Source organism: Microtus pennsylvanicus, chromosome 1 (genome assembly GCF_037038515.1).
Source record: "Microtus pennsylvanicus isolate mMicPen1 chromosome 1, mMicPen1.hap1, whole genome shotgun sequence".
Taxonomy (NCBI): Eukaryota; Metazoa; Chordata; class Mammalia; order Rodentia; family Cricetidae; genus Microtus; species Microtus pennsylvanicus.
The window spans coordinates 164,397,361-164,425,128 of NC_134579.1; the positions used below are offsets into that span (position 1 = coordinate 164,397,361).

Genomic DNA, 27,768 nt, shown 5'->3' on the forward strand with positions numbered 1-27,768 from the left:
AGTGTCCACTTCCTGAACCACAGATGTGCACCGCTGTGCTCAGTGTCCACTTCCTGAACCACAGATGTGCACCGCTGTGCTCAGTGTCCACTTCCTGAACTACAGATGTGCATGTGCACCGCTGTGCTCAGTGTCCACTTCCTGAACTACAGATGTGCACCGCTGTGCTCAGTGTCCACTTCCTGAAGTACAGATGTGCACCGCTGTGCTCAGTGTCCACTTCCTGAACTACAGATGTGCACCGCTGTGCTCAGTGTCCACTTCCTGAACCACAGATGTGCACCGCTGTGCTCAGTGTCCACTTCCTGAACCACAGATGTGCACCCCTGTGCTCAGTGTCCACTTCCTGAACTACAGATGTGCACCGCTGTGCTCAGTGTCCACTTCCTGAACCACAGATGTGCACCGCTGTGCTCAGTGTCCACTTCCTGAACCACAGATGTGCACCGCTGTGGTCAGTGTCCACTTCCTGAACTACAGATGTGCATGTGCACCGCTGTGCTCAGTGTCCACTTCCTGAACTACAGATGTGCACCGCTGTGCTCAGTGTCCACTTCCTGAACCACAGATGTGCACCGCTGTGCTCAGTGTCCACTTCCTGAACCACAGATGTGCACCGCTGTGCTCAGTGTCCACTTCCTGAACCACAGGTGTGCACCCCTGTGCCTAGCTCTAGAAAAAAACTTTTTTTGACAAAATGTTTCATATGGTACAATATTTTCTTAAAAACTTTATTTTAAAATATTTTATATTTTATTTTATGTGTATGGGTGTTTTGTCTGTAAGTATATCTGTGCACCATGTTTGTTCCTGTTGCCTGAGGGCATTAGATCTGAAACTAGAGTTACAGACCGCTATGAGTCATGATGTAGCCACTGGGAATTGAATGTGGGTCCTCTGGAAGAACAAGCTAAGCTCCATACAAAAGCTATGGACAGAAATTGGTCAAGTAGGGATGGAAGATGGCTCAGCAGTTAAGAACATGTACTGCTGTTGCAGAGGACCTGAGTTTGATTCCCAGCACCCATGTCAGGTGGCTCAGAACTGCCTATAACTTCGGCTCCAGGGATTCCAACAGCTTCTGCACTCATATATGCGCAGGCATATATATGAGAAAATAAATCTATAGAAAAGATGCTATAAACTGTTTTAAGCCAACACAAACTTACTAAATAATAAAAAGTCGATCAGTTATTATTTTTCTATCACCTTGAAGAAAACTTGAAATCAAGCAGTGATTGCTAAAAACTATCTGAAGCAAACTGTTTAGAATTAGTAGGACATAGTAGAGCATGCCTTTAGTCCCAGCCCTGAGAAAGCAGAGGCAGGTGGATCTCTGTGAGTTCTAGGCCAGCCTGGTCTACATGGTGAGCTCCAGGCTAGCCAAGGCTAAGTAGTGAGACTCTGTCTCAAAAAAGAATCAAACAGAAACAGTCTAGAAACACTCTGCTCCTGTTGTTTGCCTGAACTGTGACAGCCCAGAGAAGAGTAACTAGCCAAAGACAGGGATCTAACCTTTCAGAAGGCAGTTCTGGCCCGCATTGCAGGGCTTCTCCCACAGTGCCACGAGAGCCACATGCACGGGCCTGTCCAGTTCAATGGCTTTCCCTCTTCCTCAGTTGTGCCCTAGCTCCTCTGCTGTTCCTTGAGGCCAGCACAAAAAATCAGTTATATTTCCAGGTAGGTGGTGGCTCAGACTGGAAATCCCATTCCTCAGAAGGTTGAGGCAGGTGAATCACTATGAGTTCATGGTCAGATTGAACTGGAGTGAAACCTTGTCTCAAAAATCAAAACCAAGAGCTAGTAAGATAGCTCAGCAGGTAAAGGCACTTGCTTTGTAAGCCTAGCAATGTGAGTTTGGTCTCTGGGATCCATATAAAGGTGGAGGAAGATAACTACCTCGTTAACTACATGCATAACGCACGTGGGCGCGTGTGTGCGTGGGTGTGAATACACCAGACTCAAACCCTCACAAACAAGCTCTGGCCCCAAATGAGGGTTCAGCCTGTTGCCACAGACATCAGTAATTCCCTAGAAGCTTAGATTTAAATTCTGACCACTTCACAAGAAACAAGACTTCAGATAGTTTATTTTCAATTATCACCAGTTTAGGACATAATCTTTCTTTCTTTCTTTTCTTTTTCTTAAAGATTTTTTTATTTATTATGTATACAGTATTCTGCCTGTATGTATACCTACACGCCAGAAGAGGGCACCAGATCTCACTACAGAAGGTTGTGAGCCACCATGTGGTTGCTGGAAATTGAACTCAGGAGCACTGGAAGGGCAATTAAGTGCTCTTAACCTCTGAGCCATCTCTCCAGCCCTAGGTCATAATCTTAAAAGAAAAAAAAATCCAATTCAGATCAGAACCTATAACTATAAAATGAAAATCTTTAAAACATACAATGTATTTTTCCTCTAACACATGCCTTTACTCACACATCGTGACATGTGACAATGTATTTCTCCTCTAACACATGCCTTTACTCACACACCGTGACATGTGACAATGTATTTCTCCTCTAACACATGCCTTTACTCATATCGTGACATGTGACAATGTATTTCTCCTCTAACACATGCCTTTACTCACACACCGTGACATGTGACAATGTATTTCTCCTCTAACACATGCCTTTACTCACACACCGTGACATGTGACAATGTATTTCTCCTCTAACACATGCCTTTACTCATATCGTGACATGTGACAATGTATTTCTCCTCTAACACATGCCTTTACTCACACACCGTGACATGCTAGTTTCCAGTCTTTATTAAGCACAGAACATTTTACTCAGTTAGACCCATGTCATATGGTTTTTCACTTGGAATTTTTCCTTTTAAAGTCTGCTATAAACATCTTATCTCCTGCACTGCAAGTCCTTCAGGAGCAAGACAGGACAGAAAAGGTCAATGCACCTAGGCAGGCGGTCTCCATAATTATCACTAACGAAAACCGGCACACTAACGGTAAAACATCTTCAGGAGCCTGGAGGAAATGAGAGACTCCGTGTCTGCCCTGATGATGATACAAAGTCCCAGGACAGGAGAACAGCATCTGCCCAAGGAAAGGGGACAGAGAGGAGAAAACAGCAACATCTGGTGTCTAATTGTGCCAACATAAAAATTTTCCGGGGCTAGCTATCTGGGGCTGTGGTTAAGCATGCCACAGAAACTGTCCGTCAGAAATAAGTAAATAGACACACAAATAAATAAGCCTGGATTTGTGTATAAAGAAGGAGTAGTAGTACTTAATATTTTTCACTACTCAATTACCCCCACCCCAAAAGGATTTGGGATCCAGTTTATAACAACATGGCTGAAGCATTTATGAATAATAAAAAGAAATGGCTAGCTAGCAGGACATGTCTTGGGAGGGGATAGCCATGAAGAAAGAGGAAATATTCTTTTTCTTCCCAAAGGAAGTGAGGATGTGATCGTGTGAATGCAAATGTGAGCGGGCATCTTTGATGATGGGAAGAGGATTTAATGTGTGCTTTATGCAAATACATAGGTCTCACAAGGACTTGTGGAGGTTAAGAGGGCAAAGGAGAGCAGCAGCGACCAGGCACTGCTTCCAGAGGCATGCAGCGCAGCTGGAGCCTGCTGTCCTGGAATCACGACCAGCCCTGGGAGACAGCAGGAGCTCAGGCTGCCAGCCCAAGGGTCTCTCTCTCTTCCACTTGATAGGGAACTGGATGCCTAAAGAATTGTTTGCCCAGTGTGTACCCTTGAGCTGTTCTGTGTTTAGAGTGAATCTCTAAAGAGGACGTTAGGGGGCTGGATAGATGGCTCTGGAGTTAAGAATATATTCTGCTCTTCCCCAGGACCTGAGTTCAGCTCTCAACATCCACTTTGGGTGGCTTACAACCTCCTGTAATTCAGTGCCAGGATATCTGATACTCTCTTCTGGCTTCCATGGGTAGTAAGCACCCATGTGGCACACAGACATACATGCAGGTAAAAGATAACACACACATAAAATAAAATAAACTAAAAAACCCAAAACAACACCAACAAACAGGGTCAGTGAGCCGGCTCAGTGGATAATGCCATCCTGACAACCTGAACTCAATCTCTAGGTCCTACCAAAGAAGGAGAGAGCTCATTTCTGAGTTTCATGTAGGTGTGCACTCTCTCTCACACATACCTCTCAGAAACAAAGAATAAAACCAGAAACCTTTTCAAAAAGTGAAAAGAAACCCACATTTGTATTGAGTCCTAGGCCAAATGCTAAGAAATGCATAATAAAGCAGAGTGTGTGTAACAGGAACCATCCTAACCAGAGTCTTTATGTCTGAATTAGCATGAATGTCAAGGGCCATTTAAGGCACACTCTTGGGCACTCGGTAAAGATTGAACAGAAGGCAAACTCCAGAGTGCTTCAATGTCTGGTTTTGATCAAGTCAGTTTTGCCAAAGTCTGTATAGCTAAAGCAACGATTTAAAAGAAATCGGGAACAAGTCTGTGTCTCCGTGATGGAGATATTTAAACAAGCCATCTTGAAAATGTTAAAAAATTAAAATTGTAGAAAGTCGAACCATAGGTGCCATGTTTTGCCTGAAGTGGTAAAAATACCATCTGCCCCAGTCTTTTAGCAGCATGCTTATTTCAAGGAGCAGTCAGCTCAACTACAGGCATACGCTCAGCTCCAGCTGGGGGAAATACACAGACGTTTGTAGATGTTTTTCTAAGGAAAAGTAGTCAACATATTCATTTTCTTTTAGACACGTTTAGTAGTTGCCATAGCAAACCAAGTGTGAATGTGGTCTGAGAGGCTCTGTTCCAGACCTAGCGCTACCCAGGGTCTGAGAGGCTCTGTTCCAGACTTAGCGCTACCCAGGGTCTGAGAGGCTCTGCAGTTCAGGAGGTGGCAGGCATTCTTCCATCCAGCCCCGAGCAGAATCAGCAGTGCTGATGGATAGGGAGGAGCCTGAGAGCTAACCACCCAGTGACACATGGTCACTAACTACCCCACAGCACCGCGTACAAGACCAAATCTTGGCACTAGCTACTTGGTCACAATTTAGTTTTGGTAAGTAGATCACATCTTACAAATTCCTTTTAGGAGTTCTCTCTCTCTCTCTCTCTCTCTCTCTCTCTCTCTCTCTTTCTTTTTAATTTTATGAGCATTGGTGTTTGGCCTGCAGGTCTGTGTGAGAGTGTAGGATCCCCTGCAAATGGAGTTGCAGCTGTGTGGGTGCTGGGAATTGAACCAGGTCGTCTGGAAGAGCAGCCAATGTTCTTAGATGCTGAGCCATCTCTCCAGTCCCCCTTTCTGGAATCTTTACTGTACAAGTCAGACAGAGCTTTTGTTTTCACCTAACACTCCAGAACTGCCACCCTTGCCCATCTACCTTAGAAAGAAGGATTTAATGAATGGAAATTTGCTGGGTACTTATCTTAAGAAGAAAGTCACCATAAAACATTCATATCCAGGATCCACTACAACCAAAACTCAATTAAAAAGTAACAGAGGGCCGGGCAGTGGTGGCGTATGCCTTTAATTCCAGACAGGCAGATCTCTGTGAGTTCAAGGCCAGTCTGGTCTACTAGAGCTAGTTCCAGGATAGGCTCCAAAGCAACAGAGAAACCTTGTCTCAAAAAAAAAAAAAAAAAAAAAGAAGAGAGAAAAAAAAGTAATGGGAAGCCAGGTGTGGTGGCACATGCCTGTAATTCTAGCACTCAGAAAGCTGAGGCAGGAGGCTGAGGAATTTTAGGTCAGTTTGGGTTACATAGTGAAATCCTGTTACAAAGCTAAATACATGCCCAAATGAAAAAGAAAAAGAAACGTAATATCTTACCAAGTGAATGTGAAAGGCATTCTGAAAATCACGCTGGACTGATTTAAAAATGATCACCTTTTCCACCCTCCCTTCCATCCTCCTCATCTCTGACTGAATTTGAGTGATGGGATATAAAGCTAGCATGAACAATTGAAATTAATTTTTTATGGTTTTCTGAAACTGATTTTTTTCTTTTTGGATAAAATTAGGCTCTTGGGAATGAAGAAAATTTCAGCAGCAAGTGAGTTTCAGCACAATCTCCTGAAATGGCTGCTGAGTTCTTCAAATTCCATCTTGTAGATAATCCTATCAGGGAACCCCACGCCGCCAGCCGTGCTGCCTGCACTAGCTAGAGCAAACATCAATCAATAGCAATGAGACCACACCAAGCAGAACAGAGAGGCGGAGACTTGAAGTCTGCACATTAGTGCCCCCAAGCCCCACAGTGCACTGCACCACAAGCTGCGCCTTTGACCATCTATCACCCTAGAGAGGACAAAATTTCCCTCCTCCCCCTGTAATCCTCGGGCTTACGCTTGTGCCAGGGTGACAAGGCTGCAATCCCTCCAGTTCACTGTTGTTTTCTCTTTAACTGTCACAGTAGCACTAGAAAGTCAGGGAGCACTTTTTGTCCGCTGAGAAATACAAGTGACTGGGCTCTGGGAAAGGCAACTGAGGCAAGCAGGGGATGGGCCATATTCTACATCAGTATCCGCTTGCATTTCTGAGCCTCCAGCTGCGGCCATCGCGCGCGCACACACACACACACACACACACACACACACACACACACACACACACACTGAAGTACTGGGAGGCCAGGGCAGACAGGCTGCTGCTTTCAGAACATTCTCATTCTACTGGGAAGTGATCATCTTAGATCAGGATGATGCTAAGGAAGAGAGGAGTGTCTACAGGGAGGCTTGAGTCAGGGAACTTGTGATGTCAGCCTGTGGACTCTTGTTCATGTGGTCCTCGAGGGATTAGCACAGCAAAGTACAAGGTAATTAAGTGACGCACACCAGGTTCTGCAGTAAGTTGGTAGTACAGACACTGCTTGGTCTAGAAATGCCCTCCCTCCCTCCCTCCCTCCCTCCCTCCCTCCCTCCCTCCCTCCCTCCCTCCCTCCCTTCCTTCCTCTCTTTCTTTTTTGAGACAAGGTCTTACTATATGTAGCCCTAGCTGGTCTAGAACTCATTATGTAGGCCAAACTGGCTCAAATTTGCAAAGATTCAAACTGTGCCTCCCTCATGCTGGGATTAGAGGTGTACACCACCACAACCCACCTATCAAAGTGCTTCTTTGATAAGAAATTCTATGAGGCCCGAGAGATGGGTCGGCAGTTAAGAGCATAATGGTCTGCGCTTCCAGAGAACCCAGGTTCAATTCCCAGCACCCTCATGGCAGCTCACAACTGTCTGCAACTCCAGTTCTAGGGGATCTGGTACCCTCACATTGACACCAATGTACATAAAAATACAAATTAAAAAAAACAAAGAAATTGTATTAAGTCCTTAAGTCACAAACAAGCTTCAGTGCTCAACAGTCACTTCCCGCTCCCTTCTGATTCATGCTTCCTTTATCTTCAAACTAGTTTTCCTCACCTTTAGTAAGACCCATCCTTTATCTTCAAACTAGTTTCCTTCGTTTGCTTAGCTCTGCGCTGAGATGAAAAGCCCTGGACCAGCTTTCTCTGCAGTTTACTTCTTCCTGCCTTACTCCAAAGTGCCCTCTATTTCTGCATGGGCTCCATTCACTCAGTACGAAGCAGCAAGTGTTAGGAGCCAGAGGCCAAACGCAAACACCAACAAACAAAAACCAACCAACCAAATACCTCCCCACAAACCAAACAAAGACAAACCTAAGCCAGCACTGTCCCTGCCCTAGAAGAGCTCACAGTCTACGATCTCATCATGGGCCACTGTCAGTCAACGGAGAAGACACAGTGAGAGATGCACACTGTTAAAGATTGAGGGACATATCTAATCCAGCCTGTACAAGCGCAGAGGCCTCCTTATAGGCAATGATCCTAAAATTTACATTATAGGAGGGACAGAAGGAGCCAGAAACGAGGAGAAGCATCTTCCAAGCAGAGCAGACAGTAAGAGCCAAGACGGAGAAAACTAAGCCAGGCCTGTCGATGCAAGCCTATAATTCCAGCTACTTGGGAGGCTGAGGCTAGTAGTGTAAGTTCAAGGCCAGTCTGGGTCACAGTGAGACTATTTCAAAATAAAAAATAAGAAGAGGAGCTGGAGATGTGGCTAAGTGGTAGAGGGTTTGCCTAGTGTGAGTGAGGCCCTAGGTTCAATCCCCAGGAACAAAACAAGACAAAACAAAAGACACAGAGAACAAACAGTGTGCAGATGTGATTTGGTGCTGCTAGGGTGACGCTGGAGTCTTTCTAGAGATGGGTTACACAACCTTACACATGCCAGCCTGGCAAGCTCTGAGCATCCAGCAGACAGTGTGGAGCCATCAGGGGGTTTGAAGGAGCACTGAGGTTTAGACATTCTACCTGGCAATGGGTCTATTCTGACAAAAGAGGCAGAGAGCCCAGGTGATAGGATTTTCAGTGGTTCAGATGAGGAGATATGAGCCTAAGCAAGGGAAGAGGCAGGATATGAGAAAATACAGAATTTGGCACTGGTATGATCTGGTAAAAACACACAGTAATATGGGTGCACTTTCTCCCATGACTTATGGTAGGATGACAGCGCCAGCAGGACAGGTGAGTAAAGTGGACTAAGGTATACCACCGAGTGTGAGTTACACCCTGCTGAAAACCAAGGGCTCCGGGTAGAAGCATGCCGCTGGCTGCTCAGAAACACCAGTTAAGTGTTTGGTGGCAGGACTTCTTAAAAAAGCTGCAGTTTTTGCTCTAATGTGGAGTCAGGAAGCCTCTCTTGAGGGAGACACAGAGCCCACCCGAGAAAATGCTGCTGCCAGGCAAATGGGTGGAGCTAGAAAACATCATATTGAGTGACATAACCCAGACCCAGAGAGACAATTATCATATGTACTCACTCATAAGTGGCTTTTAAACATAAAGCAAAGAAAACCAGCCTACAAATCACAATCCCAGAGAACCAAGACAATAATGAGGACCCTAAGAGAGATATACATGGATCTAATCTACATGGGAAGTAGAAAAAGACGAGATCTCCTGAGTAAATTGGGAACATAGGGACCATGGGAGAGGGTTGAAGGGGAGGGGAGAAAAAGGGAGGGGAGCAGAGAAAAATGTATAGCTCAATAAAATCAATAAAAACGTATTAAAAATATATAAAAAGAAAATATTGCTACCAAGAAACCATGTTTAACTCTGTTCTTTTGTGTCTAGAATTCCTTCCCAAGCTCTCTCAAGTTTTATGTGAATGTAGTTGCCCCACGCTGGTTCCATTTGTATATGGAGGTTTCTGTCCTGCCCAGTTTCATAGCCTTTTAGGTCCAAAGAAAGACACAGAGGCCTACATTAATTATAAACTATTTGGCCTTTTAGCTCAGGCTTATTATTAACTAGCTCTTACAACTTAAATTAACCCATAATTCTTGTCTCTGTTTAGCCGCATGGCTTGGTACCTTTTCTCAGTGAGTCATTCTCATCTTGATTCCCCTGTATCTGACTTATGACTGCAGATTGAGACTTTCCTCTTCCCAGAATTCTCCTAGTCTGGTAGCCACACCTATACTTCCTGCCTGGCTACTGGCCAACCAGCATTTTATTAAACCAATACGAGTGACAAATCTTTTTTTTTAAATTTATTTATTAAAGATTTCTGCCTCCTCCCTGCCACCGCCTCCCATTTCCCTCCCCCTCCCCCAATCAAGTCCCCCTTCCTCGTCAGCCCAAAGAGCAATCAGGGTTCCCTGCTCTGTGGGAAGTCCAAGGATCACCCACCTCCATCCAGGTCTAGTAAGGTGAGCATCCAAACTGCCTAGGCTCCCACAAAGCCAGTACGTGCAGTAGGATCAAAAATCCATTGCTATTGTTCTTGAGTTCTCAGTAGTCACTCTTGGAAATATACCCAAGAGATGCCCTATCATACAACAAAAGTATATGCTCAACTATGTTCATAGCAGCATTATTTGTAATAGACAGAACCTGGAAACAACCTAGATGCCCTTCAATGGAAGAATGGATGAAGAAAGTATGGAATATATACATATTAGAGTACTACTCAGCAGTAAAAAACAATGACTTCTTGAATTTTGCATACAAATGGACGGAAATAGAAACCACTATCCTGAGTGAGGTAAGCCAGACCCAAAAAGAGGAACATGGGATGTACTCACTCATATTTGGTTTCTAGCCATAAATAAAGGACATTGAGCCTATAATTCGTGATCCTAGAGAAGCTAAATAAGAAGGTGAACCCAAAGGAAAACTGGACTCGCTGAACATAGCGAGTGACAAATCTTTACAGGGTACAAGAGCATTAACCCACAGCATGCTATACCCAGCATGGCACACAGTTCACTTTCTGTTGCTTGTGGATCAAGATGTAGAACTCTCAGCTCCTTCCCTAGCACCATGCCTGCCTGCATGCCTCCATGCTTCTTGTCATGACGATAACAAACTAAACTTCTGAAGCTATAAGTGAGCCCCAGTTAAATGCTTTCCTTTATAAGAGTTGCTGTGGTCATGCTGTCTCTTCGTAGCAGTAAAGCTCCATGTAGGACAGTAAGACATATCATAATACAATGTGCTTTTTGTGTGTGCTTTCAAAAGCCCCACAGGTGGTGTGGAACTTGTGCTCATACAAGTTCCATGCTACACAACATGCCACTGGTAGTATGGTTTGAATGTGCCCCCAACTTGGTTCCCTATTTGATATGCTGATGATTTTTGGAGGAGGAACCTTTAGGGTGCAATCAGGACCAGGTGAGGTTGTGAAGGCAGGGCCCCCATGATGCATTAGAGGAGATACTTAGCTAGCATGCCTGCTGCTTCTAACCACTTAATGCCCTCCATCTTTGAAGAGCTGGTTCTTTCCTTCTATCATGTGGGTTTTGGGATTTAACTCAAATCACCAGGCTTAGCTTTGATCTGCTTGGCTGGAAGCACCTTTACCTGCTGAGCCATCTTGCTGGCCCTCACCATTTTATTCCCAATATCTAACACACTGTATGGAATAAATACACACATTGTTGAATGAATCTTATTTTATCTGCTAATGGCAATCTCATAGCTTTAAACATCATGATTCTTTATAACTTATTTTTTTTAATAATTCTTTTTTTAATTTTATTTATTATGTATACGGTGTTATGCCTGCATGTACACCTGCAGACCAGAAGAGGGCACCAGATCTCATAGATGGTTGTGAGCCATCATGTGGTTGCTGGGACTTGAACTCAGGACCTCTGGAAGAGCAGTCAGTGCTCTTAACCTCTGAGCCTTCTCTCCAGCCCTATAACTTATTTTTTAAATTAAAAAGTGACATTATTTCTTAAGTGTATGGGTGTTTTGCTTGCATGTATGTTTTACACCATGTATGTGAGAGAGAAGAGGGTGTTGTATTCCTTGGGACTGGAGTCACAAATGGCTGTGTGCCATGATTCAGGTTCTGGCAATCAAATCCATTTTGTTTATTTATTTATTTTTGAGGTGGTCTCACTATGTAGGTCTGGCTGGAATGGCAGTCTCTTTGCAGATGAGGCTGGCCTAAGCTTACAGAGCTCTGGATTGTTTTTGCCTCCAGAGTGCTGAGATTAAAAGTTAGTGTCACCATGCTTAGTCATAATGCTTCCTTTTTGACCGTTTAGATATAAAAGTGACCACCTGTAAAGCAGATAGTAGTAGTATGCATAAAATAGACCCACCTTGGTGTAGTTTAGTCTTCCTTTTTCTTGAGCCTAAAAGAGAAAAGAAGAAAATAGTTAGTTCTGTTTTTCACTCCCTTTTAGGAATATTCTAGTGTTTTGTGTTTTTGTCCCCCCCCCCCTTTTCAAGACATGGTTTTGAGGCCTGGAGCCTATCCAGGAACTCATTCTGTAGACCAGGTTGGCCTTGAACTCACAGAGATCTGCCTGTCTCTGCCTCCTGAGTGCTTGAATTAAAGGTGTGCGTCACCACTGCCTGGTTTGTTTTGTTTCTTAAAGGATAAAATTCATGGGGCTGGAAAAATAGCTCCCTGGTTAAGAGCATGCACTGCTCTTCCATGTCAGGAGGTCTTCAATCACCTGGAACTGCAGTTCCAGGGGCAGCGGATGCGTCTAGTCTCAGCAGCCACCTGCACTCACATGCACATACTCGCCCCACAATTAAAAGTAGTAGAAATATTAAAAAAGAATAAAATTCAATTCCTTTTCCCCAAACCTCCTGTTTTATTTAACATATATTGAACTATATACATAATCATATAGCTAGCGATTTCTCTTTCTATATATTCATATATATGTACATCTGAAGAGTTCTTTCAACTTTTGTTTGAAATTTATACATATACAAACAAAAACACACATGCACACATTACATGCATATGCCTACAGCATTCTCTCTCTCTCTCTCTCTCTCTCTCTCTCTCTCTCTCTGTCCCTGAAGGCATAGGCATACGTGGTGGGTAGAGGTTGATATTAATATGTTTTCTTTAATTCCATCAATCACCTCTCTACCTTATGTATTTTTTGAGATAGGGTCTCGCTGTGTAGTCCTGACTAGCCTGGAACTTGCTATGTATACGAGGCTGGTCTTAACCTCACAGAAATCTGTTGATCTCTCCTGAATGCTAGGTTGAAAGGCATGTACACATGCCTGGACACACTACTTTCTTTTTGGCTGGAGAGCAAGTTCTCAGGGTGCACCTGTCTCAGCTCCCCAGTGCTGGGGTTCCAGACATGTGGCGCCACACCCATCTTTTACACATGCGTCAGTGATTCAAACTCAGGTCCTCACGATTACATCGCAGTTTATTCAGAGGTCTATCCCGGCCCTGTCTATAAAAATTTTAAAGTAAAAGTTGAAAGAGCAGGACTCTAAGCATATGTACACTCCATCTGGATTTGTCATGACTCTTCACCAGGCTGGCTTCAGCACAGGTTGAGCATTCATGGGCTATTTCAGATAGAACCATGTGGTAGCCATCAAACTAAAACCTTAACCTACATATTCAAGTCTCCCCATTGTCCCATGAAATATCCCTCTCGAAGTGAAGCTCCACAAAGGTCAGGAAAGTGCTTCTCCTTGCTCACTAGATTAGTGTCTGGCTGAATGAGCGGTTGGAGAGATGGATGTTTTCTATTTAACTGTGTTGCTTGTGTACTGTCTAGCGCAGAGACTGACCTAGTGTACCGCCTCTAGGGAAGTTGGATGAGTTAATATACAGCTAATGCCTTACAAATGTGTGCGTGTGTGTGCTGTATGTGTGTGAGCGTGTGGGTGTATATGGCCATTCTGCACATATGTGGAGGTCAGAGCAAAGGGAGGCTATCGTCTGACTGTTCCACCTTATTGACTTGCTACAGGGTCTCTCACTCAGCCAGAAGCTCTCATTTCTGGCTAGGATAGCCGGACAGTGAGTTCTTGGGACGCACCTGTCTTTGCCCTTTAACACTTGGGTTGCAGGCACGTGCAGGCACACAGGCTTCTTTATGCGGATGTCTGGTATCTGAACTCAGGGTCCCAGACTCTTACGCTTGTAAAGCAAGTGCTCTTATACACTGAGCCATCGTACTAGCTCCAAGTAAGTTTACCCATATTGTCCAATGCCGTTTTCATTTTCTATTTACAGGTAGATAATAGGGAATCTAAACTGCAACCTTCCAAAACAACCTCAAAGGCTCTGTTAACGTAGAACAAAGGATGAAATCAGGAATGATCCAGCAGCACTAATTAAAGGCCTCCAACTCGGACTGTCAGATGCGGCTCCAGGGGTAAGGGGGCTTAGCGCCAAGCCTGATGACCTGAGTTGACTCCCAAGACCCTCATGGTAGAAAGAGAACTGAGACCTATAAACTGTCCTTTCACACACACACACACACACACACACACACACACACACACACACACACACACAGAGAGAGAGAGAGAGAGAGAGAGAGAGAGAGAGAGAGAGAGAGAGAGAGAGAGAGAGAGAATTCCCCTTTGAAGAAGTTGAAGAGGCGCAAAGAAGGGCCAGTGAGATGGTGTAGCAAGTGAAAATCCCGTCAATCTGGTTCTGTCTCTCCAGAAGCCCCATGATGGAGGGAACTGACTCCCAAAAATCAAAATTGAAACAAAAGACTGGGGATGGTAATAAGGCTCATTGAGAAGAGACACTTGTCACCAAGCTGGGTGACCAGAGTTTGATCCATGGGACCCACGTGGTGGAAGGAGAGAATCAGCACCTTCAACATGTGTCCTGATTGTCACATGAGCACACACAAAACAAATACAAGAGCAAAGAGACTAGCACGGAATGAGGTGACCACCAGAGACTTCACCCAGCCTCGGAGGGGAGGGCCGTTTCCTGAGGACAGCAAATACTCTAAGGTCTTAATTGCACCCACTCTAGAAGACCTGTGACTTTTTTGGAAGATAGATGTGTTGGGAGACTTCTAGAAAATATGGCTTCTAGACCTTAACTGGATTTGGAATGGAAGAATACTGGACTAGGGTGGTGAGATGGCTAAGGGGGGTAACGGTGCTTGCTGCCGAGTCTGGTAACCTGAATTCCATCCATGGCATGGTGGGATGAGAGGACCGACTCCCACGAGCTGTTCTCTGACCTGCACATGTCGGCCCCCACACGTGCATGCTTGGGGCACACAGATACTCAGACACACACAATAAGTAAGCAAATATAAAAATTAAAAAAAAACACTGGACGATTAGTAGTTCCCCAATTCTGGGATCTCTCAGATTCTGGGCTGGTGTTTTTAGAATCCCCCAGGTAGCTTGTGAGAAGCAGATATTCCAGTTCCCTGTCTGAGACTCTGATTTGTCTGAGACCACTGGCCTGCTCTCTGTCTAGCATCCTTCCTGATTATGCTGCTTTCTGCATCTGTGTTAACTGAGGAGAACAGCTAGTGGACTCCTTAGGTCCCGAGGAGAATACAGTGTGTAACCCCCACTTCTCCGTGGACTTCTTAGGTCCCGAGGAGAATACAGTGTGTAATCCCCTTCTTTGTAGACTCCTTAGGTCCCAAGGAGAATACAGTGTGTAACCCCCACTTCTCTGTGGACTTCTTAGGTCCCGAGGAGAATACAGTGTGTAATCCCCTTCTTTGTAGACTCCTTAGGTCCCAAGGAGAATACAGTGTGTAACCCCCTTCTCCGTGGACTCCTTAGGTCCCGAGGAGAATACAGTGTGTGACCCCCCCTTCTCCGTGGACTCCTTAGGTCCCGAGAAGAATATAGTGTGTAACCTCCTCCTCCGTGGACTCCTTAGGTCCTGAGGAGAATACAGTGTGTAACCCCCTTCTCCGTGGACTCCTTAGGTCCCGAGGAGAATACAGTGTGTAACCCCCTTCTCCGTGGACTGCTTAGGTCCCGAGGAAATGCAGTGTGTAATCCCCTTCTCTGTAGACTCCTTAGGTACTAAGGAGAATACAGTGTGTAACCCCCTTCTCCGTGGACTGCTTAGGTCCCGAGGAAATGCAGTGTGTAATCCCCTTCTCTGTGGACTCCTTAGGTCCCGAGGAGAATACAGTGTGTAACCCCCTTCTCCGTGGACTCCTTAGGTCCCGAGGAGAATACAGTGTGTAAATCCCCTTCTCCGTGGACTCCTTAGGTCCCGAGGAGAATACAGTGTATAATCCCGTTCTCTGACATCTGCCACTTGTCATGTGCATTTCCAGCAAGCAAGATACTGTTAAAATGTCTTTTTCCGAGGGGCCCAAAACAGGCTAACGCAAAATAATGCTGTGATCCAGCTCTAGTCCGGCACCTCCCCCTGCCACAGCGCTCATCTCTCAACCCCGGTGAATTCTACCTTGCACTCCCTGGGGGCTTCATTAGGAGGGTCTTTGGAAGGGATTCACTCATCTCTTTGCCTGTAGGTGTGCTTTTCAATCCAGGTCATGAGCAGAGAAAGTAATTTTTCCCAGTCTTTAGCAGTTCACAGAGAATGTGGAGTTTGAACCTTGTTTTATCTTTTAAAAATACAACAATAGACAAGAACACGCTCAGTGCTGCCAGCACAGGGGAACTCCTCAGCCTTGTGAGCACTGTAAAACAATGCAGCCTACAAGAGCTCCGCCAGAGCAGGATCTGATCCGGAGGGTGCAGGAAGGGATTCACCTCAAGAGGTTATGCTCAGGTCCACCGGGACCACGGCAGGCAGATTCATGCCTGCTGGTTAAGTAATGGAGGCACAGGGTGGGCTTCTGCTTCTTGTAAGTCAGGTAACAAAGAGGGATGAGATTACATAAATGGTTTCCAGTTTCCAATTACTATTGTCTACATTTTGAAAGCTGCATATTGGGACACCTTTTTTTCTTTGAAATTTTTTATTCATTTTACATACCAACCCCAGTTTCCCCTCTGTCCCTGCCTCCTGCCCCCCTCTTCCCCACCTCCTATCCACTCCTCAGAAAGGGTAAAGCCTCCCAGGAGAGTCAACAAAGCCTGGCACATCAAGTTGAGGTAGTACCAAATTCCTCCCCCATGAATCAAGGCTGAGCAAGGCATCCAACCATAAGGAACGGGCTCCAAAAAGCCAACTCATGCACCAGGCATAGATCCTGGCCCTGCTGCCATGGTCCACAATCAGATCAAACTACACAACTGTCACCCACATGCAGAGGGCCTAGTTTGATCCTATGCAGGCTCCCCAGCTGTCCACTCAGAGTTCATGAGCTCCCACGAACTCAGGTCAGATGTCTTGGTGGTTTTCCCCATCATGATCTTGATCCCTCCTTGCTCAAATAATCCCTCATCCCTCTCTTTGACTAGACTCCAGGAGCTTGGCCCACTGCTTGACTGTGCAGCTCTGCATCTGCTTCCATCAGTTGCTGGATGAAAGTTCTATGATGACAATTAAGGTAGTCACCAATCCGATAAAGGAGAAAGCCAGTTTACCTAAAAGATCTCATCTAATTCCCCTTCCCAGGGTGATCCATGCATCCCTCTTAGGGTCCTGGCTTCTCTGGGGCTGTGGACTGTAGCCTGGTTGTCCTTTGCTTTACGTCTCATACCCACTATGGGTGACAACACACCGTGTTTGTCTTTCTGAGTCTGGGTTACTTCACGCAGGATGATTTTTTTTCTAGTTCCATCCATTTGCCTGCAAATTTCATAATGTCATTGCTTTTCACAGTTGAGCTAATACTCCATTGTGTAAATGTACCACATTGACTTTATCCATTCTTCAGTTGAGGGGCATCTAGGTTGCTTCCAGGTTCTGGTCATTGTTCTCTGGCTGCACATGTGGGCCCCCACCAAAATCACTACTGCTAGGCGTCTTAGCTGGGGTTTCTCTCTAACCCCATAATGGCTCCCTCTATCAAGACATCTCTTTCATTGCTCTCCCTCTTTGTCTGCTGTAGGAAATCCTACCACCACTAGTTACCCGTTCATCATCTGTCCCTCTCCCAACTCAACCACCCCATTCCCTCATGTTCTTATTCCCCATCCTCTCCATGCCCCCCCCCAGTTTTGTTTTGCTTTTTGAGACAAGACTTCATTTTGTAGCAAATGACCTCAAACTTGTGGCAACCCTCCTGCCTCAGCCTCCTGCCTTGTACGGAGAAAACAGGTCTTCCTGAAAACCAAGTCCCTGTGCATATGCACTGAGAGGCGCTGAGAGGAAAAGTGAAGTGCATGTTTAAAAAGCAGGTCCGGAGGGCACAGAGCAAGGGGAAGTACATCTCCACCATCCTCCAGAATGGTCTGGATACAGTGTGAGACAGAAACCAGCCAGGTCCACTTGCCATGAAGTTAGAGCAGCTCAGCGTTCTGGCTAAGAACCAGGCTTCCTGCTGCCAGGCTTTCCGGTTACAAAGCTTGAAAAGCAGCCAAACCCAGGGAAAGCCTCTCCATTCGGCCTCAACCATTTTTGACTATCAATAACGCTGCACGGGAGGCATCTGACAAGGAAGTTATTCTCAGAGCAGAACTGCTGGACAATGGACTGAACCATCCTTTCATCTGGGAAAGCTGACCTGTACCAGGAGGGAAATGTCAGTGCTGGCCGGAGCAGCTCTTCATCGTCTCTTCCTCTGGTCCGCTGGCAAGCGGAGGAGAAATACACAAATGGGAAGCATAGAGACCAGCTCTCAAATTTAATAAATCTCTCTGCTTAGAGGTCTTAATTATCCTTTGCAACTTGATTTCTGGTGCTTTTGGAGAATCTTGGGAAGACATGAATTTAAAGTTGCCCAGTTTGGCCAGGAGAAAGCAAACAAACAAAAATCTACTGTTGCTTCAGAATAGCCACGAGCAAGAAACCAGGCTAACCACAGAGGTGATTTTGCCCAGCAGAAGGTCCCAAGACAGTGGCCATTAACTTGGAGGGTGCACTTCAAGCACACTATGTTGAGAATCTAACAGACTGGCTTTTCCATTTACATTCGTCTTCCTGTTACCCAACCTTGGCATCCTGGCTGTCTATGCCTCTCCCACCTGCAGGCTCTTCTATTGTCTTCACAGCTTATAGTTTTAGCTCTGATGCATTTTTCTTTTTTTTTTTTAAATTTATTTATTTATTAAGGATTTCTGCCTCCTCCCTGCAACCGCTTCCCATTTCCCTCCCCCTCCCCCGATCAAGTCCCCCTCCCTCATCTGCTCGAAGAGCAATCAGGGTTCCCTGACCTGTGGGAAGCCCAAGGACTGCCCACCTCTATCTAGGTCTCGTAAGGTGAGCATCCAAACTGCCTAGACTCCCACAAAGCCAGTACATGCAGTAGGATCAAAAAACCCACTGCGATTGTTCTTGAGATCTCAGTATTCCTCATTGTCCGCTATGTTCAGCTAGTCCGGGTTTATCCCATGCTTTTTCAGACCTAGGCCAGCTGGCCTTGGTGAGTTCCCGATAGAACATCCCCATTGTCTCAGTGTGTGGGTGCACCCCTCGTGGTCCTGAGTTCCTTGCTCGTGCTTCGTCTCCTTCTGCTCCTGATTTGGACCTTGAGATTTCTGTCCGGCAAGAGACCAGTGAAGACACTTTGAGGGCCCTGTTGATGGTGGAAAGTCCAAAGCAGAGGATTGCCAATGAAAATGGGAAGTTAAGGGAGGTCAAAGAAAAACGCATCAAAGTGTCTTCACTGGTCTCTTGCTCCTCCAATCCCATCAACGTAACCATTCCCATCTTCATAATCAAGCTCTCTTCAAGAGCTATAGCCCATGTCACCATTCTCAAAGCCCTGTCCCAACTTACAACTGGACACAAGTTCTTTCTTAGGCCCACTCCCACCATCAGCATTAATTACAATGATATTCACACATCTATACATTACAATCTCAGTACATTTCTCCTATCACCTCAATAAAACAAGAAACCTTAAGGCAAATTACTGCTGCACCCTCTATAGTCAGTCACTTTGTTCTCTGACAATACAACATATGAACACACACACACACACACACACACACGCACACACAGACACTAGTTCACTAGTTGTGGTCATTTGTTTGGAGATAGGGTCTTTTTTTTCTTTTTTAAAAATACTTTCTATTTTTTTATTTTATGTGTATGAATGTATGTTTTGGCTGCATGTATATCTGTGTGCCATATATGTGTCTGGCACCCACAGAAGCCAGAAGGCGGCAATGGAGTTGTAAATGGTTATGAACTGCCACGTGGGTGCTAGGGATTGAACCTGGGCCCTCTGGAAGATCAGTCAGTGCTCTTAACCTCTGAGCCATCTCTCCAGTCCAAGGCAGATTCTTGATATACAGCACAGGCTGGCCTCTGACTATAAATCTGCCTACCTCTATCTCCTAAGTGCTGGGATTCTTTTTTATTACAATTTACTTACGTGGTTTTGAGACAGTCTCAAGTAGCTCAAGCTGGCCTCAAACTTTGACTTGTGATCTTCCTGTCTACACTTCCTGAGTGCTAGGATGACAGGTGAACACCACCATGCCTATTTGTATGTGGTGCTGGGGATTGAACCCAGGGCCTCATACACGCTAGGCAAGCACCCTAACAACTGAGCTGCATCTCTAGCCTATGGTGGAATTACTTAAGGAATATTTCAATTCAGAAGATATCCAGTCATAATCCAAGGTCACTCAAATAGTTCTTTCAAATGCTCACAACATTACTTCCTTAGAAATGCTTCAAAATAGCACAGGCATGGTGGTCTAATCTGTTAATCCAGCACTTAGGAAGCCGAGGCAAATACGATCAGGAGCTCAAGGTCATTTTAGGAGGTAGCCTGAGATCCATCAGACCCTGACTCAATCAATCATACACACACTCCTCCCTCCAGACAGAAATGAATCAAACTACCTTAAACAACTAGGAGAATTTCACATTTGCAATTTGTGAGAACTTCTAATGTGTATCTCTTTCATTTAAGAAACTATTTTTTTATGCAGTGTGTAATGGTTGTTCTGTCTCTTTAAGAGACAAGCCACGCCCACTCCCTTCCCGTCCACTGAGGCAGGCAGGTCTTCCTTCCCACTTACAGCCTTAGTCTCTCCTATTCCCCCCTTCCTCTCTTGAAGAGGCAGCTTCTGCCTCTCCCCACTTCTCCCTCATCCCCTCCCCCTTTTCAAGACTGGCAGCCGTCTCTGCCTGGGACTGGCTGCTCTCAGGGCCCCGCTGCCTGCTGCCACATGGCCGGCTACCACCGCTTGGGGACCTACAGCATTTCTGCTGCCTGCTGCTGCTGGGGATCTCGCAGCATTTTTAATTTTTCCATTACACAGTGGACTTATCTAGTAGTCTTTGTTATCTTTTTTGAATAAAAAGTAACAGAGGGCTGGGTGGTGCTGGTGCACATGCCTTTAATCCCAGCACTCCGGAGGCAGAGGCAGGTGGATCTCTGTGAGTTCGAGGCCAGCCTGGTCTTCAAGAGCTAGTTCCAGGACAGGCTCCAAAGCTACAGAGAAAACCTATCTCGGAAAAAAAAAAAGTAACAGAGGCTATCCAGGGACAAGTGAGTTACAGCTCGGCAACAGCAATGTGGAATGCGCTTAAGGTATTTTACAGCTGGTTATGACAGTGTCAGAATGTGGCAAGCCTAAGTGACATTTCAGTACTTTCAGGAACAGCCGAGAATATAATCATAATTCTTATTTCTTCAGGTGACTTACAATGGCAGCAGAAAACTAGCGGGATCATTAAAAATAAAGCTTGCTGACCTGCAATAGCCCCTGGTCGCCCCGAGAGAGTCAGGGCACTGCGGCTCTCCGAAGGATTCACTTCCTTTATTAGAGTGAAATGAAAACCGAGTAATGACTTTACCTCCCCAGGTGAATCACCCATTCACTAACTGCATTTTCACCTCATCATTATTTTTCAGCAGCTACAAATTTAAATTTAAAATGAAGGTAGTGAGGGATGTGTTGAATTTAGTATGGAGACAGTGCTCAACAGCTATTCAGCTGTTACGGGCCCGGTTTCGTTCCCGACTGTCTCCTGAGGAAGGGTGTCTATGCTCAGGGCTCAGCGGCTGACAGCCCAGTATCTAATCAGGACAGCTGCTGCAGAGCTTTGCGGGAGCAGAGCCTGAGACATTGCAAGGTGCTGTTCTAGCTTCACAGCGCTGCCGAACAGGCACTAAGAGAAAGCGAGCTTGCGTCCGCATCCAGTCGCTAGTCCTCCCTCTCCGCACAGAAAATCAAAGAGCAGTTACAACACCAACCTGCTGGAGCAGGGCAGAAAGTAGCTTTACAGGTGGTAAGGAGATATCACATGGGTCTTCCAACATCAGAAACAATATTTTCTTTCCAGAAGAATTTCTTCTAGATTTATTTATTGTATGTGGATGAGTGCACCCTTTGTGACTAAAGCCCCTGGAGCCGGAGTCACAGACACGAATCATCACGGAGGTGAGGGAACCAGAGCCATGGTGCTCTCAGCTCATCGGCCGTCCGACCAGCCCCTTCTCTTCTGACACGGCATCACTGCAGCTAGCCTGCACCGGGACTATGTAGACCAGGCTGGCTTTGGGCTCAGAGATCCGTTTCCCCTGCCTCCTGAGTGCTGGTTTGAAAGGCATGTGCCACCACACCTGACATTTCCACTGTGATTATTGTGTAGGGGAGACACATCAAGTGTGGTGGTGAGAAGACAACGGAGGGGATGACGTCTCAGGGATGGCTCTCGGGTCCCTAGGCCTGTCCACAGACGTCTCTACTGCTGAATCGTCTCACCGGTCCTGGTTTAAGTTTTAAATAGAGATGTCTCTTTTTCTTGTATTGCATCTCTTAAGAAATCTACATTTCAGATTAATTTGAGAACTAAAACATAGTTTATAAGTGATCCAGTTCAATGCCATAAATTTACAGAAAATAATAAAAGGGATATGAGAGAATGTGATTACAGTTACACAATGCGGCAGAGGCCAGGCCTAACTCCCGTCCTCCACGGGCACCTTGCTTCCACCAAGCTGACTCCATTCGACAGAACAGGCTGACGCCAACAGCGTTACCCAGAGACAAGCAAATGTAAACACATGCCCATGCAGACACTTCTGGACAAACGGGCGACAACTCCAAGCACCGGTGCCAGGGTTAGGAGTCATTAGTAAGTGAGCTTGCTACTCTTCTTCTTCAGGATCTTACAGTCAAATTCAAAACTGGAGGGAGACTGGATCACAGAAATAATGGAAGAACAAATCACATGAACAAACTGGAGATTATCGAGTAACCCTCTTTGAGATTTAGTTATGGTACACAGATAGTGTGTACTGTCTCTGAGTTATTCATGGAACCAGATCGTTATCTTAATGAGGTTCACACAAACATGTTACTACAATCTAGGTGACTAGGAAAACTCAAGGAAAGAGTTTTTAGTCTGAAGAATAAGGTCAGCACATAGTCAGAAACTAATTGCTTTGAGTGAGTCTCTCTCTTTACTGTGGCTTCTTTCTTCACAACTCAGACAGGAAAGCTCGTGCACGGACGATAAGCCAGTCTTTCCCACGGGATGAGGACTGAGCAGTGTCCACAAAATCCCTGGGGCAGAGGTGGAAACTGCTCGCATCATCTCGGTGCTCTCCAGCCTCCACACCAGCTCCGCTTGAGTTGAGTGGATGCTCAGGAAACATGCTCTTCCACATCATTTCCCTCTAAACCTAAAGTCAGTAAGGGGATAAAGACTTAGGTTTTAGGACGTTTCTCCAACTATTTGGGTGTTCCTGGACCACTCTTGTGTAGATTTACAACTTGCTTTCCCCATAACCCATATCTATGTTATGGCTTCATAAGTACCTCTAACTCCAAGGGAGAGCGGCTAGCTTTCATTTAACTTACTCAGTGCATCTTTCAACCAAAATGTAAATTTGCAATGTATTCTAATGTAACCCAATTAGAGTTAGTAGTGCCATCTGCATACATAGATTCAGTTCAGCTGTCAGAATAACCTCGCATACAACCTCAGCTGCCTCATACTTCACGCAGCCTTTTCATACACGTGTTTGTTTGAGGCAGGGTCCCGTGAAGCTGGGGGTGACCACGAACTCCCGAACCTCTTGTTTCTACCTGAGATTTCAGGCATAAGCCACCATACCCATCTCACATTTTTTTTAAATGGGTCAATTTTAATTTTCTTTCTTTTACAATTAATATTTAGTATGTTTTGCCCACATCTCTGAAAGGTTTTTTTTATGACAGAGGTTAAGTGAAATTATAGTTTTAAAACAGAAATAAAGAGGATAGTATTTAAAAAGTCATGCATAAAACTCTTTAAAAAAAACGTTCAGCACCTTGCAGACCCTAAGTCCTTCTCTTTAGTCTTTTCTTCTATTTTCAAATATTGCTCTTTCCTGATTTTAAAATTTTAGACATTATCCATTGATACATGAAAGAAATACTTAAATCTTTTGAATGTTCAAACACTTCCCCCTACCTTCCTCCTATTCAATCAAACTTTTTGATTAGTCCATATTCTAACTGGTGCTGGATGATGCTCGTGAAGTTCATCCCTTTGTGATTTCAGACTGCAGTAAGCCCCACAAAAGCCCCTCAGTGTGCAGGAAGGCCACACGTGTTTCGCTTGTTCCCTGGGGAACTGCTGCAGTATACGCCTGCTCCCTGGCTGCTGGTAAGAGCAATAAGATTGAGGTGGTTCAAAGACACTGCAAAGGCCAGCTAATGGCAAGGGAGTTCAGGTCACGATAGAGAAATACGACATTAATATGCAGTGCAGAGGGAGCAGCACCCACACAACAGCCCTTGTTCACCTGAGCAAGGCGCTTATCGCTAGGCTAAAGCTGGACAAAGGCCAGAGCAAACTCCCGAAAGCAGAGCCAAGTCTCAACAGGTCAGTGAGGAAGGCAAGCATGAGGAAGAACTTGGTGAGGAGGGCAAGCATGACTGGGACCAGTGCGCAGTGCGGGCTGACTGCAAATTTCCACGGCATGTGGGTCCTGTGGAACTTTGCATGATATCTCTCGAATGCTTTTCATTTTCCTCTCATTTTGGCTCAATGAATCTACTTTTACAATTTTGGTTAATAATTTTTGAATAAAAATTGAAAATGTTTCCTAACTCTAAATGGTATTTGCATCATTTCATAAACAAAATCCATTTTTTATAAAATATTCAGGACTTAAATTTTTATGTTATATAAATATTAGTCTCTAAGCCATATGGAACATTGTGATTACATTTCCTTTCTTATGCATTTTTAATTTTTCTCTGCAGATAGGCCAATAATTGCTTCATTTTATTCCATGTGTGGCTGTTTTATTTATTATCGTGTAATTCTGGGGATTGAACCGAGGGTCTCACACATGCTAGCCAGCACTTTAAAACCGAACTCACCTCCATCTCATCTAATTTTTACTTTTTATTTTGAAATATGGCCTCATTAAATTGCTCAGCTTGGCTTTGAATTCACTCTGTAATTCAGGCAGGACTTGAACCTGGGGATCTGTCTGCTTCAGTCTTCTCAGGAACTGGGATTCCAGGCTTGGCAAAGTATGCCATTCAATTTCATGGACACTCTTTTCTGGGGGAGGAGAGTCTTTGAGACAGGGTTTCTCCGTGTAGCCCTGGTTGTCCTGGAACTTGCTCTATAGACCAGGATGGTCTTAAGCTCACAGAGATACCCTGGCTCTGCCTCCAGAGTGCTGGTTTTAAAGGGGTGCCACCATTGCCTGGCTGGATGCTTATACGGAAAGGTGAGGGAGCCTTTGGAACTAGATGGTTATGAGGCCCCATGTGGGTGCTGCGAACTGAACTGGGTCTCTGCAACAGCAGCAAGCGCCCCGAAGCACTGGGTCACCTTTCTAACCCCCAAATTTAATTTCTTTTCTGACAGGGTCTCGTGTTGTCTAGGCTGGTCTCAAATCAGATAATGTAGCTGAGAAATGACCTTGAACTACTAATCCTCCTGCTCTCCCCACAAATGCTGGGGCTACAGGTGTGAACCATCTTGCCTGGCCATCTGTAATTCTCAATATGATCAAGCATATTAGGTAACTCATTAATCCCAGTTTTACTCTTAGAGATACTTTCCAGGGGTAGGGCAGATAGCTCAGCAAGCATGAGGACTGCAGTGTGGATCCTCCAGAAAAGCTAGATGCAGGAACGTAATCTGTTATCCCAGTGCTCCTACAGGAAGATGGGAGGCAGAGACAGGAGAGTCCCTAGGAGCTCATGGGTGAACAAAAAAGGGCCTACCTCAAACATACTGTGAGCAAGGACTCACATCTGAGGTTGTCGCTTGACATCCACATGTGGGCTGTGCCATGTGTGCACTGTCACTGACACATACACACTCTCACACACATGAACACACACACACATGAACACACACACACACACATACACACACACATGAACACACACACACACATACACACACACACATGAACACACACACACACACATACACACACACACACATGAACACACACACACATACACACACACACATGAACACACACACACACATACACACACACATGAACACACACACACACATACACACACACACATGAACACACACACACATACACACACACACATGAACACACACACACAAACACTCACACACATGAACACACACACACATGAACACACACACACACACACACACACACACACACACACACACACACACACTTTAAAAAAGAGGAATTCCTCCTGGAGCTATTTGTCCTCTTGTCTCAGTGACGCTTGCATGCACAGCTATGAGTCTAAGACTTGCTAGCATGACACATAGGGAAACATGCTACTGAGGGATTTGGACTGACCCTGCAGCGCATCTGCTTGGGATACTTCGATAGTTACTTATTCTCTCTGTGCCTCAGACTCTTAATTGGAACAAAACTTGACATAAGGTACAAGCTGCTGTTGTAGGCCTTATTATGGTTCATGTCTGTGTCTCATCACCTACTTTTTAGACTTTTTTTTTAAATAATGCTGAGGCTGATTCCAGGGTTTTGCACATACCACTGAGCCGTGTCTTCAGCCCTGTCTCCTTGTCTTTGACAGAATATATTCCATACTCTCAGAAACAAGGATAGGGAAGGTAAGTTTCCTGACACTCTATAGATCTTGAGTTTACAATGTTCATTTCGCATCCTAATGAGCGCAGAGAACATAGGGACGAGTCTCCATGCCCAGCTGCTTATTTGCCTATTCTAAGCTTGTTTTTACTTTTAATTCACTTTTATTTTATATATGAGTACTTCCTTGCATGTATGGCTGTGTATTACAAGTGTGCCTGGTGACCCCAGAGGCCAGAAGACGGCATCAGATCCTCTGCAACTAAAGTTATAGAGGTTGTAAGCTGCCAAGTGGGTGAACGGAAATGAATCTGGGTCCTCTAAAGAGCAACAAGTGCTCCTATCCATTGAGCTATGTCTCCAAACCCACAAACTTCTTATTAAATAAACCTACAATATTTTTATGTTTTATAATCTAATTTCTTGTTCAAGGTCTGTCCTTTCTCATATACTACCTGGTCAGTTTCTTGGGTTTAATATTGTGCTAAGGGTACTATAATAGTGTGTCTAAGTTGTCCTCACTTTGTCTCTGTTTCCTCTACGTTCCCTTTTGTCAGTTTGCTTTAGACTGCCTTTAATGGTGGGGTGTTTTCTCAGTGCCTTGTGGTCCTCTCTTCCATATTCTTCTCCAGGGTGAGGTGGCTAGTCATGGGGCATGCTGAGACTGGTCACTGGAGGTGACTCTTCATGGAGTGGTCCCTGAACTGCCCCTCCGGCCCCGACAGTCCTTTCTTTGGGGTTTGACAGTTCCCTAAGAATGAACTCTTCCAGTTTTCTCTGGTGAATATGAGGGATTTTAAGCTGGCCGCTAGCATTTGGAGAGTCATTACCTGAGGATTAGGAGAGGGAAAATTCTGTCTTCAGAACGCAGATCCTCACTGAGGCGCTCTGTTGTAAGGCTGCCACCCCTGTATTCCTACCCTCAGCTGCGCTTGTCACCCTTCCTACATCTACAGACTCAGTATAACAATGCCAGCTACAGCCATTTAGTTAAATCAATCCCAGGAGACTCTGGATGAAAAGGCAGGAAGCTTTTTTTTAACCAGAGTTTCTATACTAAGAGAAACCAAATAGTCCCTCTACTTTGCCATCCCCAGTCCACGTCCCTTCATTCTTCCCACTCCACCATGCTCCCCCACCCTCCTGGTTTTGATAATGTCTCAGAATGGGCGTTCAAGGCCGAAGTTTGTTTTAAAATAACCCAATGAGCTGACAGACGGAGCTCCTGCTACTATGCAGTGTGCACCCGAGTCCGCAGATGGGAAACTGCCGTCAGTTAAAGGGTGGTAGTGCTACCATGCCCAGTTTCTGAAGCTGCTAGGAAAACTCCCAAAGTTAATTAGCATTCACAACAGGCACTAGCACTATGCTGTGGTGTCTATGCACTCGGACCTAAGATAACATGCCAGTGTGGCCTTCAGCTTAGGAC

The 27,768-nt window shown here is 45.2% G+C and overlaps 1 protein-coding gene across 3 annotated transcripts in view; it reads right to left on the reverse strand.

The window, feature by feature from the left end:
* The window catches only part of Pdss2 (decaprenyl diphosphate synthase subunit 2), a 242,778-nt gene that overhangs the window by 24,430 nt on the left and 190,580 nt on the right, over positions 1 to 27,768 (reverse strand). For all 3 annotated transcript variants that reach the window (XM_075944547.1, XM_075944537.1, XM_075944538.1), the window contains one exon: positions 11,616 to 11,648. In XM_075944547.1, the coding sequence (XP_075800662.1) occupies positions 11,616 to 11,648 (33 nt within the window). The remainder of the gene's footprint in view (positions 1 to 11,615; positions 11,649 to 27,768) is intronic.